This window comes from Sander vitreus, chromosome 8, assembly GCF_031162955.1.
Source record: "Sander vitreus isolate 19-12246 chromosome 8, sanVit1, whole genome shotgun sequence".
Classification (NCBI taxonomy): Eukaryota; Metazoa; Chordata; class Actinopteri; order Perciformes; family Percidae; genus Sander; species Sander vitreus.
This window is the reverse complement of record NC_135862.1, coordinates 32,601,532-32,621,320: the sequence shown is the minus strand read 5'-3', so window position 1 is coordinate 32,621,320 and position 19,789 is coordinate 32,601,532. Positions and strand designations below refer to the sequence as shown.

Here is a 19,789-nt window from a genome sequence, read left to right as displayed (position 1 = left end):
AGTGAGAATGTGTTGTCTCTCACTACTGTTAGAATCTGCGAAGATGATTAATTCCTGCCATAAACACAGCGCCAAATGTAAACACATTAGAAATTATTACAGCATGCCAAATTCGCTTTACCCTGGGAGTGCCTGTTTTTGTTTAAACATCTGTTGCGCATGTTGTTTGTTTGCAATTGTGTGTATGTGACCATGTGTGTGTGAATAATAATATGCGAGAACAAAAAGGAGAAAAATAAATTATGAAACCTCCAAAAGGTTTGACCATGCATTTCTGTTAAAGAAATTGAAATGTCACATGTGAACACATTTGCTTCATTCCCTCTTTGCCGTCCTCTCTCCCTGCTCCCTTTTACATGGAAACCGTGACGCCTGTGAAGAAATACATTGAGTCTTTTTTCTCTAATCTTCAAAATTATTATTTTGTCTCATCAAAGCCAGGCCCTCAGTTAAATACACTGCTGTAAAAGACTTATTATGTGAGCCCACCAAGGTGGTGAATTCTATTTCTGGCTGTTCCTGTGAAATTCATATTCATTAATCAGAACCTTCTGAGGCTTTGGAAATACAGGTGAAGTGGCAGGAAGGGGGATAACGTGACACTTTAAATTGGATACATACATACGGGACATAAACATGTTCTCACACATACATTCTCATTACATTCATTGTACATTTTAAGATCATTTTTTGGGCATTTTTAGGCCTTTATTGACAGGACAGATGAAAAAATTAAAGGGGAGAGAGAGTGGGGAATGACATGCAGCAAAGGGCCGCAGGTTGGAGTCTAACCCGGGCCCTCTGCGTCGAGGAGTAAACCTCTATATACTATATGGGCGCCCGCTCTACCAACTGAGCTATCCGGGCGCACAGTACATCCTTTTTTTACACAGAAGATATAACATAGACACAAGGATCAATAACAGAAACGCTAATTGCTTAATGTATGCTCACAAAAAAGGGTCAAAGAAACATCAGTGCTAATGTACATTTGGATTCTGCATACCCTGCAGACTGTATTAGCAGATAAGTGGCCATTAAAATGTTTGGAAATCAATGAAGGCTAATTACTTATTAACAAATGGGACTTTACAAGTTAATGTATGTATTGGCAGTAGTGTTAAGGCTTACTGATAGTTGTTGGGGACTTTTGGTCTTCATTTGTCACTTCTCTTGTTTTCACAGTTGCTAAGGTACCAAGGTCATTTCCATAGTTTTTGAGTAGATTTTCTGGCAGCATGTCTAGTAGAATTCATGTGATTCATCCATGTGCAACAATGTCTGGTAAGAATGAAACTTTCAGACAGACATTTCTCCCCTCATCCATGAGGCTTCATCAGTTCTACTAGTAGGTGAGAGGTCACTGGCATTTACACCAAGTTCTTCACAACAGGATGTGGTCTGGTGAGAGCTGCCTTTCATGTACTGTAAAGGCTCCGACATGGACAGTCTGGCGAGGTCAGTGACTCAAGTCTGTTCGGTGTGTTCCGTGCCGTCGTCAGCCGGAGGAGCTGTCGGCCTTCATTTTGGCCGATTTGACATGTTGAATCAGTGGGTGGGCAGTCAGACTCAATGGCCAATCTGATTGGTGAAGTGCTAGCTCCTGACTAGCGAATCAGTGCACTTATGTTACAACACTTACCGGAAATGACGAGCCGGATGAGCGTGGCGAACGCCTCTCAAAATCTGATGAAAATCTTTCAAACTGACCTTTGTCTCGCTTAAAATGTTTTCAGAAACACATTTCGGTGAACTATTTTCGGATTCGGATTCCATTTCCCTGTTCTGCAAGGCTGTGCCAGTGGTTGGAGAAACACACAGTGATTGCCAGATGGTGCCTTTTTACAGTGAATGCCTGAACAGAACCATAAAACAGTAGCTTTTGAGTCCGGACTCGAGACGTTTCCTGTTGTTTCCGACTTGTCTCGGACTCGTTGGTATTTGGACTCGGACTTGTCTCGAACTCGGCCATTGGACTCGTCAAATATTCTCTATAGCACTATATGCTTTATTCCTAAAGTAACGTCCTCCTTTAAAACAAACCTTGATGAAGCATGCTTGTTCAGAAAACAGGTAATAGTTTGATTCAAATTCCATCTAGAACGGGCGTTAACATTGGTCGCCTGGTACACGCCTAGCTGCATCATATATCTCAAACATCAATCCTTTTCATTTTGGCCACAGACACAATATCAGCGAGCACTTTGTACCATGAATTTTTAAAGACAAGTAATAAGTTCAATAATGGGAACTTTTGTTTTTGTGACACCTGTGTTGCTTGTTATCTCTTACATTTTCCATTGGCAGTCCAGAATGTTAAAGTTACACCAGAATAAAAATACTCTACATCTTAAATGGGAAGTTGCACTTCAGCTTTATGTGACTTAATTCAAATTGTTATACTTAAAGTAAATAATATGGCCTAATCTGATCCTACAGTGTTGCACTTGTTTTTTTATAACTACAAATAATAATAAAGGAAAATGATCATCTCAAAATAGATGATATACTGCCTCTCATATCACATAAATGATAGAAAGTGGTCTTGAACAGGATTCTTTTTTTTTTCTGTCTCGGTCATGACTGTCTCTCATTTGGACTCGGTCTTGACTCGGTCTCGACTAGTCCTGGTCTTGGACTCGACAAAGGTGGACTTGACTACAGCCCTGCAAAAAATAAAATAAAAAACTACATTTACCATGCTTTAATTGCCACTGGTGGATATTGTGTTGCAAGAGCTGTAATGTATCCATCCATCCATCTTCGTCCGCTTATCCGGTATCGGGTCGCGGGGGTATCAGCTCCAGCAGGGGACCCCAAACTTCCCTTTCCTGAGCCACATTAACCAGCTCCGACTGGGGAATCCCGAGGCGTTCCCAGGCCAGGTTGGAGATATAATCCCTCCACCTAGTCCTGGGTCTTCCCCGAGGCCTCCTCCCAGCTGGACATGCCTGGAACACCTCCCTAGGGAGGCACCCAGGGGGCATCCTTACCAGATGCCCGAACCACCTCAACTGGCTCCTTTCGACGCAAAGGAGCAGCGGCTCTACTCCGAGCTCCTCACGGATGACTGAGCTTCTCACCCTATCTCTAAGGGAGACGCCAGCCACCCTCCTGAGGAAACCCATTTCAGCCGCTTGTACCCTGGATCTTGTTCTTTCGGTCATGACGCAGCCTTCATGACCATAGGTGAGGGTAGGAATGAAAACTGACCGGTAGATTGAGAGTTTTGCCTTCTGGCTCAGATCTCTTTTCCCCACAACGGTGCGATAAATTGAATGTAATACCGCACCCGCTCCGGCGATTCTCCGACCAATCTCCCGCTCCATTGTCCCCTCATTCGCGAACACGACCCCAAGGTACTTGAACTCCTTCACTTGGGGTAAGGACTCATTCCCTACCTGGAGAAGGCACTCCATTGGTTTCCTGCTGAGAACCATGGCCTCCTCATCCCAGCCGCTTCACACTCGGCTGCGATCCAGTGAGTGCTGAAGGTCACAGGCCTCAGTGGGAGTGAGTCTGAAACAGTGGTGTAGTCTAATGTATTGTAGTGGGTATACTGTACTGTATATGTATGGCCTATATATATGGGCCAGGATGGGGGGCATATCATAGTTGGGGGATCTGGGTGTCCTCCCCCAGGGAAGTTTGGAGCATCGACGACTTAATTTCCTGTATTCTGATACACTTTTATGCACCAATTTACGGTGGAAATACCTTTATTTAGCTTATGTGAAGAAGAAAAACACAGATGACAATAATGGAAAGTATGTTGTTGTGGGTCATTGGGCATTTTTAAGTGGGTATATGGAAATCCTGGAGCTTTCTTAGTGGGTATACTGCGTATACCTGCGTGACTACACCACCGTTATGGAGACGTGGTGCCGAATGTGCTGTTGCAAATTGTGACCGTTACTAATTGCCACTATGGGCATTGAACGCGCCCCTGTCCTGTTTGCCTTCCTCGTGTGTGTCCTGACTGAGCTGAGGCTGCTGAAATTGGCTTAGCTGGTTAACTTAGGCTAAAGAGCTGAGAAAAACAAAACACGAGTCTATAGGCTACCCATCTGACATTTCACCATTAACGTGCAACAGCTCGTCTCCAGTCCTTACACCGTGTTTGCTGTCTACAACAAGAAGGCAGCGAGGAAACAAGGTTTGAGACCCGGCCCGGTGACCGAGGTTTGGGGCGTCGACTAAACTTCACTCAGACCAATCGGAGTTCACGGTGAAACTTTGTAAACAACTCTCACGCTGTTTTAAAGCTCTTCTGCTCTGTTTACTACGAAAATGCGCGACGGGTGCTGCGGAAAAGTGAGCCTAAAGTGCCAAAACAGGTGAGACAGAGTTGTGTTTGTTCGCATTTTATAGTAAAATGTGTGTTTGTGTGCTGTGTGCGCGCGCTCAGAGCCTACAGTATGTGTCCTCGTGATTCGTCGTCGTCGTCGTAGTAGTAGTAGTAGTAGTAGTAGTGCTGTTGCAAAACAGCTGTCATGTAAGCTAATGTTACAAGTGAAAAAGAAAAATGTGTTTGGTTTTTTTTAATAAAACGAAAAAGAATACGTAACGCTACATTAGAAAGCCTTCTGATAACAACGTTAGAAGATGTCGCCAACATACGTTGCAGTAAAACGTTAAATGTCCGTCTACCCAGACACTCTTTACATCTCTGTTAGACTATTACTATCTGGTTTACTTGAAGCTTGGCTGTAAAGACCGCTGAAAGAGTCATGAGCCTGTTTGGCAAGCGTGTCAAAAACTGTTTATCAGTAGATGAGACTTTAATTCAATTCATGAGATTTTCAGGGAGTTGTAATGTCCCCACCTCAGTGGGAGTGAGTCTGAAACAGTGGTGTAGTCTAATGTATTGTAGTGGGTATACTGTACTGTATATGTATGGCCTATATATATGGGCCAGGATGGGGGGCATATCATAGTTGGGGGGGTCTGGGTGTCCTCCGCCAGGAAATTTTTTAGCGTCAAAGACTTAATTTCCTGCATTCTGACACACTTGTATGCAATAAATTACGGTGGAAATACCTTTATTTAGCCTATGCGAAGAAAAAAAACCAGATGAAAATTCAAAATATATCAAAATTGTAATGCAAAGTATGTTGTTACATGTCATTGCGCATTTTTAAGTGGGCATATGGAAATCCTGGAGCTTTCTTAGTGGGTATACTGCGTATACCAGAGTATCACGTAGACTACACCACTGGTTTTCCTGACACTTACCCCTGTGTGTGCCTATTTATCTGGAGGAGATTATGTGTTAGAGAGAGAGAAGATAGTCTTTCAGAGAGAACTTGGTTTGAACCTAACAACAAGCCTTTGACTGATTTTTGTGAGTGATTCCATTATTAGAGTTATGGTGATGGAACATGGAACAGAGTTCATTGGAAATCACTCAGCAGGAGAAAGTGTATGCTCTAAAAAGCTTATCATAATAGAGGCTATACAACCATTACGAAAGTGTGTGACTCACTCACTCACTTACTCACTCACTCCATTCCCTGTTCTTGTCTCTGAACTCCAGTGGTGCTGAAAGTGCGTACTTATAGCTGCCTGCTGTTTTAGTGTTATTTTGAACAGCCTGCTATAGGCTGCAAAGGTCTTCATTCTGAACGGATGTGGGCACAACTTTCGTTGTGGAACGTCAACATCTGCATGCTCTGTGTTTCCTCAGCACGCCCACCTCAGCTGAAGGAGGGGTTGAGGAAGAAGGGGGAGGGAAAAGCTTCCTGGCAGACTGGCCGAGAAACAGAATTGGCTGACGGTTTGGCAGACTCAGGCCTGGTGTTTTGGGGTGGGGGGGGGGTGTCCTGATATGTTCAATTATGAGTTTCTTCACTGTAACTTCTCTGGAAATGTGACTCATTTCTCTTGAGTACATTTGTGGTTTGGACAGATTGCTAAGTTTATTTCATCTTGATTGTACCGTACTCTTTGTCAGTGGGTTTCTATTTTGAAGATATGCATCTCTGCTCCCGCAGTCGCTACTCTGTCACTGTTCGACGAAAAGCTTTCAGTAAAAGCTTAACAGGAGGTATATGCTCATCTTCGTCCTTGGACCTTGAAACAGTTAGTGGTATTTTTTGGCTCTTTTTATAGTTTGTTATAGTATTGGATGTAAACTGACACTGTGGCAAAGAGGTTAAAACTGCAACAATATACAATTCCTATCGGATACATCTCTGAGAAATGAGTGGTTAGGAAGGATCACTAAATATATTGGTTTTTGGTGTTTTAAGCCCTCAACGCCGCCTTCCAGAAGTCGTCGTTGGGGGCTTAAAACGCCATCGAGCAAATATATTCTCTCCCTCAGCTGTTTACTCTAAACTGCTATTGTTACATTTACAGATACAAATATCGATTGTTTGTTAAAAGGATCTCCATTAGCTGATGCCGTAGCAGTCAGCTACTCCTTCTGGGGTCCACACTAGACATACCCATTATATCACAGATAGGGTTGCAAAGGGGCGGACATTTTCCGGTAAATTTCCAGAAACTTTCCATATAAATTAAGCTGGGGGAATTTGGGAAACATTCCAATTTGGAAACTTTCATGGAAATTAATGGGAATTTACGAGAATTAACTGGAAATGTTGGGTAATTCATACAAACTCCATCTTATACAAACATAAATATAAACATTTTGTTTGTAATAAGCAGACAGGCATATACAGTTTGTACTTGACTGGATGTAGTCCTTGGGCTCAAATGCAGTACTGTCTTCAATCTGTCTTCAATCAGCTTCAATCTGCTGTAGAATGTTGGATTCTAGAAATGATTATGTTGATTGATGTTATATGCGTGCTAAGCTAACCATCAGCGCTGTCTATTGTTTCCAGCCTATCAAGAAGAAGTGGGCTATACAATTAACACACATAGGTTAAAAAAAAGAAAAGAAAAAAAAAACTCCCGTATTGTAAATACTAAATGTTGGCCAGTATGTAGTAGCCTATGCTGATTACTGCGTGCGTGCATGTCATTGACGAATATAGGGAGGACATTCAACTGAAGTTGCATTAAATCAGGTTGTTTTAACCAAGATTATGCTGCAAGATGGGTTTTTTTTCCAACTACATTTAAGTTCCCTGTTATAGACTAACAGTATTATAACAAGCAATATTAAAAATATCCAGTTTATTCCCATTAATTCCCATATATTCCCAGTTAATTCCCATGGAAAGTTCCCAACTTTGAAAATTCCCGGAATTTTGCAACCCCAATCACAGACATTCCATCACAAGAATATATGTAAAATCACATCAATTCAATCAGTTACTAAGTCATTATAAGCGGTCTATATTGACGACGTTTCATTTCCGGGATTGATCAGGTGTTGCCGAGTCTAATTTGCCGAGGCACCGTTGCTCTGTCCGGCGCTTAGTGCGGCCCAAGAATGCTGTGTGGACTAGCCAGACCCTCCTCCGTAGCGCTGTAGAGGAAGGTCTGGCAATGTGACGAGACTACATTATAAATAACCCACAATCTAAAGCCTGTTCGCGCAGAACAAACTTTGTTTTTTAGATCATTTCAAACATACCCAAAAATAAGGTGTTTTGTTCATCAAGCATTTATCAAAAACATTGATATCAAATTAACCATTTCAGTCTATATTCTGAAGAGTAAAGTGTGGAAATATAGTTTCTAACTTGTAAAATTTCAATCAGTTGCCACAAATTCTTTTAGATTCCTCCACTGTTGCTCTGATGTGAACGACAAGATTGATGCAGTCTTATGATGTCCAAAATAATGAAACCATGCAGCTGTAATGAAAATAAAGTCTTGAGGTCAATGCATTTTTCGCAGGTACCGCACAAAAGCCAGTACGCTTCTCACTTAGCTTACTTTGTTCGTTTCATAAAAAGCCTCCCGTCATGTCTAAAAAGTCCCCCGTACATCACTGATCGGTCCAGCATGCTATCTAATAGACTCAGTTGAACCTCAGTGGATGGCAAATCTTGTAACAACAGCTCAGCCTGTCACTTGAACACAAATACTTTTAGATATGAACACGTTGCACATTGATTTACTGTGAATTTTTTTACCGCTGAAGATCAAAAACTTCATCTTGAGTAGTGATGGCACCTAGAAGGGAGATGAGAAGAGTTGGTTTGAGCTGCTCTCACAGCGAACCGAGTTGCCGTCGTACATGAAACACACTGACGTCATCGCTTCCTGTCACGCTTCCTAAACACAAACAAGGCCTATGTCAGCAGTGACGGGCAGACCGCTGTCTTACAGTGGTTTGATTGCTTTAAATGCACACACTTGTAGATGCGCTTAGTATATAACGTAGTATTCAACTTATGATGCAGTTGTGTTTGTAACCAGGTAACCACATCCTAAGCAAAAACAAACAACAGCATTGTATTATTGACAAGTGAAAACAAGTGTGCACAGTTTTAGTGGTAAACATCAGCAGTTGCTCAACAGTCAACGTTGTTTGCATGATTTTGTGGTTCCGCATTTAATAATAAAAAGCATCCTTGAAGCTCTTCTCATAGTATCACACACCTTTATGCACCCCTACGCCTTTCAGTCTTCAAAGTCAACATCTTTTATATAAAATATAGAATATAGAAAACAGCTATTGGCCAGTGTGATTAAAAAGACAGGAAAAACAGCACAAAAACAAACATAAATAATAACAAGTAAAAGAAATAATAAATACAATGTTATTTTGCACTAGGATAAATGTAATTATTGCAGAAGATCCAGTAGGTTTGACCCTGAAAGACAGTCAACATATTGCACATGAGGGGTCATTCAAGGCTTGCTGGAAATTGTGCTTATGGCCCAGGGAAAGAAAGTGTTCTAAAGTTAGGTTGTCTGTGCTTTGATAGCAAATGCTCGATGGCTTGATTGCCAATGTGAGGCAAGTAAAGAGGACTATTCCCGAGACACAAAGAATACTAACAATAGTAAAGAAGTTTATAAGAAGAAGTTAGAGACAAGGGTGAAACTGAAACAGTTCTTTGATGGATGACTGCTGGCTCGTTCCAGTGCAGCTGAAGCAGCAGGAGGAGGAGGAGGAGGAGGAGGTAGAGCAGTGTCAGATTGTATGTACGGATGTGTCTGCTATAGAATTGGACCAGGATCAGCTGTGAGATTTTGCAGCTGCTCTACAGGAAGAACATCCTGGCTTGGCGATGCTGATTATGCCTGTCTACATACTGTAGGAATACAGTTCCATGGGTCACACATTTAAGCATCTGTCGGCATCGTATATTGCAGCCTTTCGTGTTTGTGTGCCATCTGTTGTTATGTGTGCATCTTAAGCTTCAATAACGCAGTTAGAAAAGTGTTTTTTTTTTATATTGTGTGCATTAAAGCACCAATATCTAAACAAAAATCAACAATTTTACATGCATTAGGTGTGCAAAACTTTACATCTAACTCAACTAGGCCTGTAACAGTTCCAAATTTTGCTGGAAAATGAATTGTCTCGGAAATAATTGCGATTCACAATATATTGTCTCTTCTAGTAAAATTATAATTTTCTTTTAAACATTTATTACTTTTTCAAACAAATTTAAATGAATCCCAGGATACATCTTTTGTTATATACTGTGGTTATATGACCCAGATACGCAGGTTCACAGCCTACGAAGTAAAAAGATGTTTGGAGTTGTTGCTATGACAACAAGTGACAGCTGCCACTAGTATAGCTTTACCTAAACAGTCCGACCAATAATCTTATATACTTATGATATAATATATATAATAAAAAAATATAATATATAATATAATATACTTATATAATTAAAATTTGGCACGTCTAGATGATCTAGAAGAAAAAAGATGGTAGATGGAAGGAAGTAGCCTAAGGCAAGAATAGGTCAAAAATAGAAAACGGTGACATAAATTCGAAAAAAGCGAGAAACTTGTAGAAGTAGAAGGACAGTAGAAGGAAGGAAGGCAAGAATAGTTCCAAAGAAGGTGACCCAAATGTCACATTTTTCGTAGGAAAAAAAGTCTACATAAAGAGGAACAATGTTCTGGACAACAGCCTTGTAACTATTAAACATTTTGTTAAATATCTCACGTATCCCCTGCAGTCCTCCAAAGTACCCCTAGGGGTACACGTACCACCATTTGTAAAACGCTGCCTTAGGACCTTAGCTAAAGTTAGCAAACAAGTTGTTCTGTACAGATTAGAAAAATAAAAGCCCAAATCCCCGTGGAACTACGTTAACATAATGCTAATGAATGACGACCATCTCTCACCTCTCTCAATTACTTTTGTCTTAAAAAATTACTCAAACCGACTTATCGATTATCAAAATAGTTGCCGATTAATTTAAGAGTTGAAAACTAATTGATTAATCGTTGCAGCTCTACAAACTACATGTAGGCCTAAAGGTGCTTCGGTGGATTTTTATCGCTCTTATTGCAACTGAATCTATAGCATCATAGGCTAACTAACGTTAGCTAACGTTACTGTTAGGTGCTGCTACGCCGGGTATTGAAAACGCGTTTGATGGATCCAAACCATAGTGTGACCAATCTCATAATCTCATAAAAAAATGCTCTAATGCTGTAATTGCGGTTATACAAAATAACGGCGGTTATGTAAAATAATTGCGGTTAGATTATTATTATTATTATTATTATTATTATTATTATTATTATTATATCATAATTGTTACAGGCCTAAACTCAACTGTTGAAAGGATATGTGCCTCTGTCACTCCACGATGCCCAACACAAAGAATTGAAAGCCTGGTTTCTCCATAAATCTAGGATGCATTGACAATAGCACAGCTTTTATTGCTGAATATTTTTTACTGCTCTGTATTAATTCTAATTCACAGCTCTGCGTTATTAAAAATAGCACAATGTGTGCCTTTGCCTGCTTGCTGAGGCTTGTTGTGTTTTTTGAAGCGTTCAGTGAAGTGGAAACAAAACTTTTTTTTTTTTTTGGCGACCGTCGTTACTGACAAGCTGATAGCTTTCGGTAGTCAGTACAGTAAGTCAGACACAACAGCTGTTCTATGATGTGTCCTGTTATGTATAAGGTATATCAGCTGCTGACACCGCAATGTTGTGGCATTGAAAATTCCCCTGTGTGCATACTGTGTGTCAAGACACATTTCCCAAACATGCACTCAAGAGTTGTTATGTCAGAAAGTCAGCCGGATAGCCTTTTTTTTTATTGGTAGATAGTGCCATTTCTCTTGAACGGATTTCTTTTTTAAATTTTAACTTATCTTACAAAGGATCCCTACATCCGTTAGATACAGTACAAGTAGATATGCACATGTAGGTACAATAACTCACAAAAAATATCATTTCCTAAAAGGTATTCTTTTTAGGATGTTGAATAACATCTATTACTCAGTCCTTCCAGAAAAATGCGGAGTTTTTTTTGTGATTGTTATCATTTGCGTCACGTTTTCTTAAAAAATGCGATGGAATATGCGGGATATTTATGCAATTTTATGCGATGAAATTGCGGGAACTTGCAAAAACTGCGGTTTCATCGCGGCTTCATCGCGGGGTTTGCAGCTTTTCGATGATGTTCACGTCGCGTAATTACGTCACTTCATAATGTTCCCATGGCAACAGGGGAAAATGGCTGCTCTTGTGTGAAGTAAATGCAACATTTTTCAACTTTCTGCTAAGATATATATGTGACTTTTTTGCAATGAAAATGTGGGGGTCATGAAATCATGCAAGCCCCGCGCATTTTGCGCGGAAATCGGCAATTTATGCGGCGAAAGTGCGGCGTATTTGAAAAAATAGAAGAAAGAATTGCACACAACAAGAGTGGTTCACTTCTGCCGTATCCACGCACAGACATGTGTAAATTCACCAATTCTCCACCTACTGTACAACAATACGATAAACCAGACTTCAGTTGACTGTGCCACTTCAAATACCAGGAAGTTGCAGAATGTATTTTTTTTGTTTTGTTTTTTTTTACGCAAACTTAACCATTTTAATGTAATGGGAGATTTTACAATTGTTTAATACATCAGCACTTAAGAGGGTTCTGTCTTTTCGTCATATCTATGTACAAGCAGGACCAAGCCAATCTGCAACGGCAAATCAGGACAGCAGGGAAAATCATAGGCATTGACCGAGAAAGAGCCACTTTCCTGTTAGACCAAACCCATCCTCCAAAAGTCAGTCTAAATTCAGTCGCAGCAGCAACCTGACCCGGGGAAAGGGACTTCTACAAAATCAAATCAAAACAAGTAGATAAAAGAACTCTTGTATTCCTCAAAGCCTGTATAACATGTAGGCTAATCAACGGGTAACCTTACACTTTTATATAAAATTAGATTTTACTAATGTAGATTGACTGTTTTTATTTGACTTTGTTGTTTATTCTGTGGCAGTGCGAGTGAATGCAATTAATTATGTTCATGTTGTGGTCTTACTGTGTGTGTTTTTTACTGTGGACTTTGTGATGTCTTGAACACTGGACCAAACAAATGTCCCCGTTCTTGGATAACAAAGTTGATCTCTGTCTCAATCTGAGATAGGGTTTGTGGGAGAAAATTCCACTTGTTCTTGTTTCAGACACTTTCTGTAACAAAGTGTTGTTAATATTATAGAATAAGAAGAATGTCCTTGGTAAAATGTTTAATTTGTTTTGATATTTTGTGTATCCCCTATGTAACTTTTGCTAGAAAACAGCAGACATCTCCAAATTATCTTAGGTTGTTCACTGTGACCTAGTAAACACTGAAAATAACACACATGAGGACAGGACAGACCCTTTGCATGTTAGGGGAGGGGATACACATTATAGCATGTGAAAAACAGCCTCTTTTTCTTTTTTTTAAAGGATATTAAGACTAGATAAATGACTAATAGGTTTTGCTATGGGCAGTACATCATAATTTCATTAAACATCATAACGAGCTTTGGCTCCTCTGTTTTATGTGATCCAGGACTGCTTATTGGAACAGATTCAAGGCCCCAGTAGAATGTTTCACTCAGTTTTGCATGGGAGTATTAAGCAGTACCGGAACAATGGATGGAAAGCTGGATTAAGCTTCCCCTTGAGTGTTATGGATTTTGATTATTCTGTTTTCAGTTGTTTGTTGACTCTGGTGGACAGAGTGTATTTAATGTGGCACTGTATATCCAGGGTGCAGTTCATATGTGGTAAAACTCTGAACTCTAGTGGTGAGGAATAGGCTGTGCAATATAAGTCATCCCATCAACATCTAGTATAAATGGACATCTATTGCAGTGTTTCTCAAACGTTTTCATACCAAGGACCACTTACCCCCCAAAAAAAACAAAAAAAAACAATCTCACGGACCATCCAAAATATCCCCCAAAACAATAGGCCTCCTACTTCAACAGTAGATTACAATTGCAGCCAGATTAAATGACAGGTTTTACAAATAGCTTACCCACTCATCGTCTCTGTTGCCATCTTAATGAGAAAGGATGGTGCTGCTTGTGCTGAGACATCGGAGAAGCAATGTCTGTCTCAAGCCATCGATCCATCTTGTCAGTTGACAGTAACTGTAAACTCCTCCAAAAGTCACGCTGATCATTTGTGATGTAAATTGGAGGCATTGTTCACTGCTGAAGTCCGGCAACACCGAAAATTCGTGGCCAGGTTGACTCAGTGGGTAGAGCAGGCGCACATATACTGAGAGGTTTATGCCTCGACGCATAGGTCAAGGGTTCGAATCCGACCTGTGACAATTTCCTGCATGTCTTCCCCCTCTCTCTCCCCTTTCTCATCCAGCTGTCTGGTGGAAAAGCCCAAAAAATTATCTTTAAAAAACAACCAGCCAATTCAAATAATAATGTTTGAATTTACGTTTACGTTTATTTGATATTGAATATCTGGGCAGCTCACTATGGCTTTGGATTTGCTGGCAGACAGTTTGAGAACCACTGTAAAAACATGATATTTTACTAAATCTACTCACGGATGCTGAGCACTCTGAGAAATACTGATCTGTTGTATCGTTAGATGATTATAACTTTATTAACCAAGCAGTAATATGTATTAAAAGGTCTCATATTGTACAAAGTGAGATTTCCATGCCTTTTTTTTATAATAATAATAAAGCAAGTCGAGGTGCTATACGAATACTGTAAAGAATCAAAATGCTCAACCCACAGAGAAATGCACACAGCCCGTATTCAGAAACCATGCCTTTAAACGAGCCGTCAGGACTTCTGTACGGTTGTGATGTCACAACAATGCTATACAGTTTATAGGTAGAAAGTGCGGCTACAGTGCCGTTACATTCATTCATTCCCTGGCTGCAATGACCCAGAGAGCGCAGATTCGAGAGACTCCAAACGCTGACTAATCAGAGCAGACTGGGCTTTTTCGGGAGTGGGTCTTAAAGTGACAGGCGCTAAAACCTAGCTTTTCAGACAAAGAGTAATTACAGGTATACAAGTAGAATAGAAGATTCTAGAGTAAAATTTGGATTTCAATATCATAAGTATACACTGGGAAACCGTTTCAGTAAAATCACCCATCTAAACTAAAGCATATATAGTGTATAAAGTTATGTTATAGAATGTGTGGATCAGGTATGACTAGCTAAATGTGACTGCAAAAACATCCCATTTTATAATAATAATATTTATTTAATATTAACATGTATGACAAGTAGAACCCATCTTTGATGGAAATGAATAGCTCAGGATTTGGGGAGAAAATCCAATTTAGATATTTGCATTTTATTTAGTATCTTAAACATATTTTCTGATACAGTACAATGCACTGACAGTAATAAAGAAAATAAGATATAATCACAAACATATATATTGTTTGGGCATTTTTCGGCCTTTATTTTGACAGGAAAGCTGAAGACGTGAAAGGGGGGCAAATTTTGACATGCAGCAAAGGGCCGCAGGTCGGAGTTGAACCCGGGCCCACTGCGTCGAGGAGTAAACCTCTATATATGGTTTACTCTACCAACTGAGCTATACGGGCGCCCTAACATACACACGCACTTACATCTACACCACTACTGCTAGAAAGCATTGGCGTTGTCCTTTAAAACTGATATAAAGAACACAGCTGTTGTTCTCTGACATCACCACTAGATGGCAGAAAAGTCATGTTGATGAAATCAAACACCGAGGGTTTAAAGGTACACTAAACATTACCCCAATGTGACAAGGTTATATTTGATAATAATAATAAGAATTAATAAATAAATAAATTATTAATAATAATAATAATAATAATAATAATAAAATAATAACTTTTATTGATATAGCGCCTTTCATGTGGCAAGCAGGTGGTGTTTCAGGAGTTTTTTTTAAATGTCCAGGGATGTAACATTTCGGATATCTGTGTCAAATTACAGAAGTTACGGGAAAACGCATTGAAATATATTCATAACAAATAAAACAAGTGTTCTTACAATACAAGGTTTATTTCAACTGACAGTCATATTGGACTGGTCCAACATGAATAAATAAATAAGGACCATGTCTACAGAACAGGACATGTTTTACTGGTTGGACAGTATAAAATATATAAATAAAGAAAACAGGACACAACTTTTCTTTAGCTTCTCTGATTTGTTCCGTTTTGTTGTCTCTATCTATTTCTTCACTTACGCTGTCACTCTGTCGAAATATGCACACACATGGTACGCTCCACAGGGTTCGTCACGTAGTGGACCCGTGCGCTGACGTGCACTAACGTGCAAGTGGCACGGTAACTGGCCAATGAAACATGATCATTATAGCGTTTTAAAATGGCTCTAAATCAAACACAACTAAGCCACGCAGTCAACGGACGGGACGCAGCGCTCCACAAAATAAACAAAATATTGCATACTTATCGCGACACTTTCGATATAATATTATATTGCGCAACGTGATATCGCGATGACGATATTGAGTCAATATATCATGCACCCCTACTCCAAAGGTACAGAGTCTGGTGTGGGGAATGGAGAGCAGGCCAGCGTCTGAGGACCGCAGGTTTCGGGGTCGGGTGTGTGGATGGAGGAGGACGGAGAGGTACAGTGGGGCCAAGGCATGGAGGGATTTGTAGATGAGAAGGAGGATTTTATATATCATGCAGGACTTAATTGGGAGCCAGTGAAGGTGGATGAGGGTTGGGGTGATGTGCTGCCACGTCTTGGTGTGGGTGAGGACCCTGGCGTTAGAGTTTTGGACATACTGGAGCCTGTCTAGGGTTTTGACAGTGATGTCACTAGTGACGTCACTAGTGATGTCACTAGTGATGTCACTAGTGATGTCACTAGTGATGTCACTAGTGATGTCACTAGTGATGTCACTAGTGATGTCACTAGTGACGTCACTAGTGATGACAGCTTCTGTCAGCTTCAGTTGAGGGACTCAACAAAATAGAGGTTTTCTTTAGTTAATTTAAACTGCAACAAAAGATCATTTTTAAAGCTGTGCCTTGTTTGAAATATTTGGATACTATTGCTCATACAGTTCCTGAGCTATCAATACAAAAAGAGGGTTTTTTAAGTAATGTTACTTATAACAATATTTCAGTTTTTCTTTAAATCAACAAAAAAAAAAAGCCAAAGTTTTTAAATGTTTAATGTTGTCTAACCCTAGCTTTAAATGTCTTTTAATGTCTAAAATTTCACAAAATTTAATTCATTAGGCTTAGTAAACAAGGTTATGGATCTGATGAAGCATTTGATGCCAGCTTTCTGTAGTTTTTAACCGTATTCAGTATTGGGTATTGAAGGCTTGATACTCAGCCCTAATCAATAATTGAGGCAGTTCAACTAGTCCTTACTCTGCCAGTCAGTTGCTACCACACCTTTCAACACAAAATAAATCCATATCTTAAAGGTCTATGCCAGTCATGCAAAATGCACTGTCACAGCGGTCTTCCAAACCATACGACATAGGTTGTATATTCCTACACTCTTATACGACCATTAGGAACGTTTCATAAATTAGCACCTTTAGTGGTGGCAGGAAGTGCGACCCACAGGAGCGTTTTCTGTTCTCATATCTAAATGTGACGGACGGGGCTTGAAACACGTAAACGTTGTGAAACGGTTGCAGTTTGGTTAGGTTTAGGCAACAAAACTACTTAGTTTAGAAAAGGTTTGGGTTCAAATCACTAAAATTGTCACGGTAATTCACTTACGGTTACGAACGTGATGTAGTTCCCGTTTGTTCCGTAAAAAAAACTTGCAGTTTACTTTCCTTATTCAAACAGGACACGAACCCCGGTGGGTACAAAAATGTTTGTTTGACCCATCCAACACCCCAATTTACCTCCTCGGACGGTCTCCAAAGCATATAGTAGATATGATTCCTGAGTTACTGTATGATGTTTGGAGTCTAACGAATACTAACAACCAATCAGAGAAAAGGTAGATGTGTTTTTTTTTTTGTTATTTTATTGCATGATTTACAACACTGGTTTGTGCAGAAAAATGGATCCAGGAAAAGTCAAAGACATTTTGAATGCCGCCGCCAGCTAACACAGCCTTGACTGTCTAGCCTTAACAAAAGGACGCAGACATGGAGGGCTTGTGAGAGGTGCAACTGTAGAGTAGAGAAAGCACTGACAGGCTGGCTCCCCCTGCTTCTGTCTGTTTCTCTTTGAAGTCAAGCTACACGGCCCTCTGTAGGCCCCTGTGACCCCAAAGTCTGACCTCAACTTGGAAGTTTATACTAGAAGCAAAACCAATCTAGAGTGTTTCTCACAGAGAGGATGGATGTGGATTAGACTGGAATGTGGTGGGCTTGTATGTGCATGCACACACCATTGCATGTGTGTTTGTAAGAGAGACAGTGAGCTCAACAGAGAGAGAGAGGAACGAACACTGATAAAAAAAGGTAAAAGAGGCCAATTAGAGACAGAGAGCCCTATTCAGAATGCTCATATACTGTAGGAAGGATGTAATATTTTGAATTTCTCAGAGCGAAACCCCATGGTGGAAAGCGAACTGAGCCATATTGTTGCCTGGTGTTATTCCTTCATTTTGTGCACTGAATCTCCTTGTGCAATGTGGTGGATGGCTCAGGATGCTTGGGAGTCACTTGAAGGTTCCTGACTGTGTGTGTGCGCACTTTTGTGGTGTATTATAATTGAAAGTAAACTTCCCTTTTAATGAAGAGTTTCCAGTGAAAGGTGAGCTTTGTGTCGTTAGGGCAACATGGAGGATGAACTCTAGACTGAATTGCATTATCACATGTGGCGCTGGTGTGTGACAGATAATAATGAACACGTGACGGAACCTTAGGGGCCTGTGTTTGAGGAAGTTATGTATAAGAAGTTATAAACGAATATGGTGTTGCCTGTTGTGCTTGTATGCATCCTTTTATCCTTAGTGACGCTCCAGCTTCAGATCTGTAGCTCAGTAGCACAAAGACACACACTTCCTTCTGAAGGACTAACACATAAACACATGCTCACTTTGATCACTACGCTCCATACGCACAGAGGTTCCAGTGTGTGGGATCACAGGAGGAGAAACAATCCCAGTTCCCCAGCTAACTGTATTTATCAGGGCGGGAGGAGGAGGCCTCTTGCTGGGCGGCCTCAGTCCACCTCCGAGCCCCCGCTGGCCCCAGCAATGTTGATCTAGACATTGTGGACTATTTTCAACCCCGGGGCCATGCTGTAAGCTGTGTTTAGTTTGCCGGACATGTATCTTTTCCTCAAAATTGTGTGTTCTGTATGTGTAGCTGGGCACTCGTATCCATCAAAGTCCGTTTTACCATACACTCTCCTTGCCTCCACTCATCCACATATACAATTTATCCACATTCCACTCATCCACATATACCAGTTATCCACATTCCGCTCCTCCCCATATCATTCATTCCCGCTCATCCACATATATCTTTCTGCTGCCCCCTGTTTTGGTTTGAAATCTCCAGGGGTTGATTTTGTAGTTTAGACAGGCTTAGACGGAGACCTTTGGAAACGATGATGTCAGTCAGTCTTCATCACCAGTTAGGTAGGCTTACATACCTTTACAGTTCCACCTTGTCGTCGGTTCAAGCAAATTAATCTCTGGTCATAGTTTTCGCCATTGTTGCAATTTCAACTTATACATTCATAATTTTCAACTGCAGAGTATTCAGAGTACTCTAGTGTGTGTGTGTGTATATATATATATATATATATATATATAATCTCTCACTCGCACCTGACACACATTTTTCCAGTCAGACAATCTGCTTTCTGTTTACACCGGCACGCCCAGTGTATGCGAATGGTCATGTGATATGTGTCGTTGTTATGTGTTAATATGAACGGAAATTAGTTCTGCTACTGGAGCTAAAACTCTTGTGTGGAGGGAGCTTGTCTTTGTCTCACAGCTAGGGTTGGGCATCGTTTGGATTTTAACGATTCTGATTCCAATTCCGATTCTTCCTTTCGATTCCGGTTCTTATCGATTCACGATTCCGATTCTTTGAGGGGTGGAGTTGAAACGGATCACATGCCTATTTTCACAAATAAGAGGAACGTTTTATTTTGATTCAATGGTGGTTTGCAGTTTTACCACTTTTTCAATGTAAAATAAAGCCACACTAGAGCGCTGCTTACTGTGTTCTAAGGCTGCAACACAGCAAGAGCCTGGCCGCTTCGGAAACCAAAACTTGCACATATGAAATTGGGAAGCAATTTGAAACCAAATCCTCTAAACGATTCCAAACGATTCCAATAAAGAAACGATTCCGATAGAATTGTAATTTTTGAAACGATTCCAAGTAGGAATCGGTTCTCGATGCCCAACCCTACTCACAACGCCGCTTAAAAATGGAAACGTAGTAGTGTATATGTAGCCATAGACACAGGACCTCATTTACTGTATAG

The 19,789-nt window shown here is 40.4% G+C and overlaps 1 protein-coding gene across 7 annotated transcripts in view; it reads left to right on the top strand.

Moving 5' to 3' along the window:
- Window positions 1-4,191: 4,191 nt before the first annotated feature.
- Window positions 4,192-19,789, top strand: part of LOC144522634 (uncharacterized) — a 133,833-nt gene continuing 118,235 nt past the window's right edge. The window contains exons 1-2 of one of the 7 annotated variants that reach the window (XR_013502419.1): window positions 4,197-4,337; window positions 5,687-5,796. Coding sequence is in view for 1 of the 7 variants with exons in the window: in XM_078257868.1 (XP_078113994.1) it covers window positions 5,974-6,081 (108 nt within the window). In the remaining 6 variants the exon portion in view is untranslated. Of the gene's footprint in view, window positions 4,338-5,686; window positions 5,797-5,837; window positions 6,082-19,789 lie in introns of those variants that run through there. The other 6 variants (XR_013502418.1, XR_013502422.1, XR_013502417.1 and 3 more) reach the window with 6 other exon arrangements.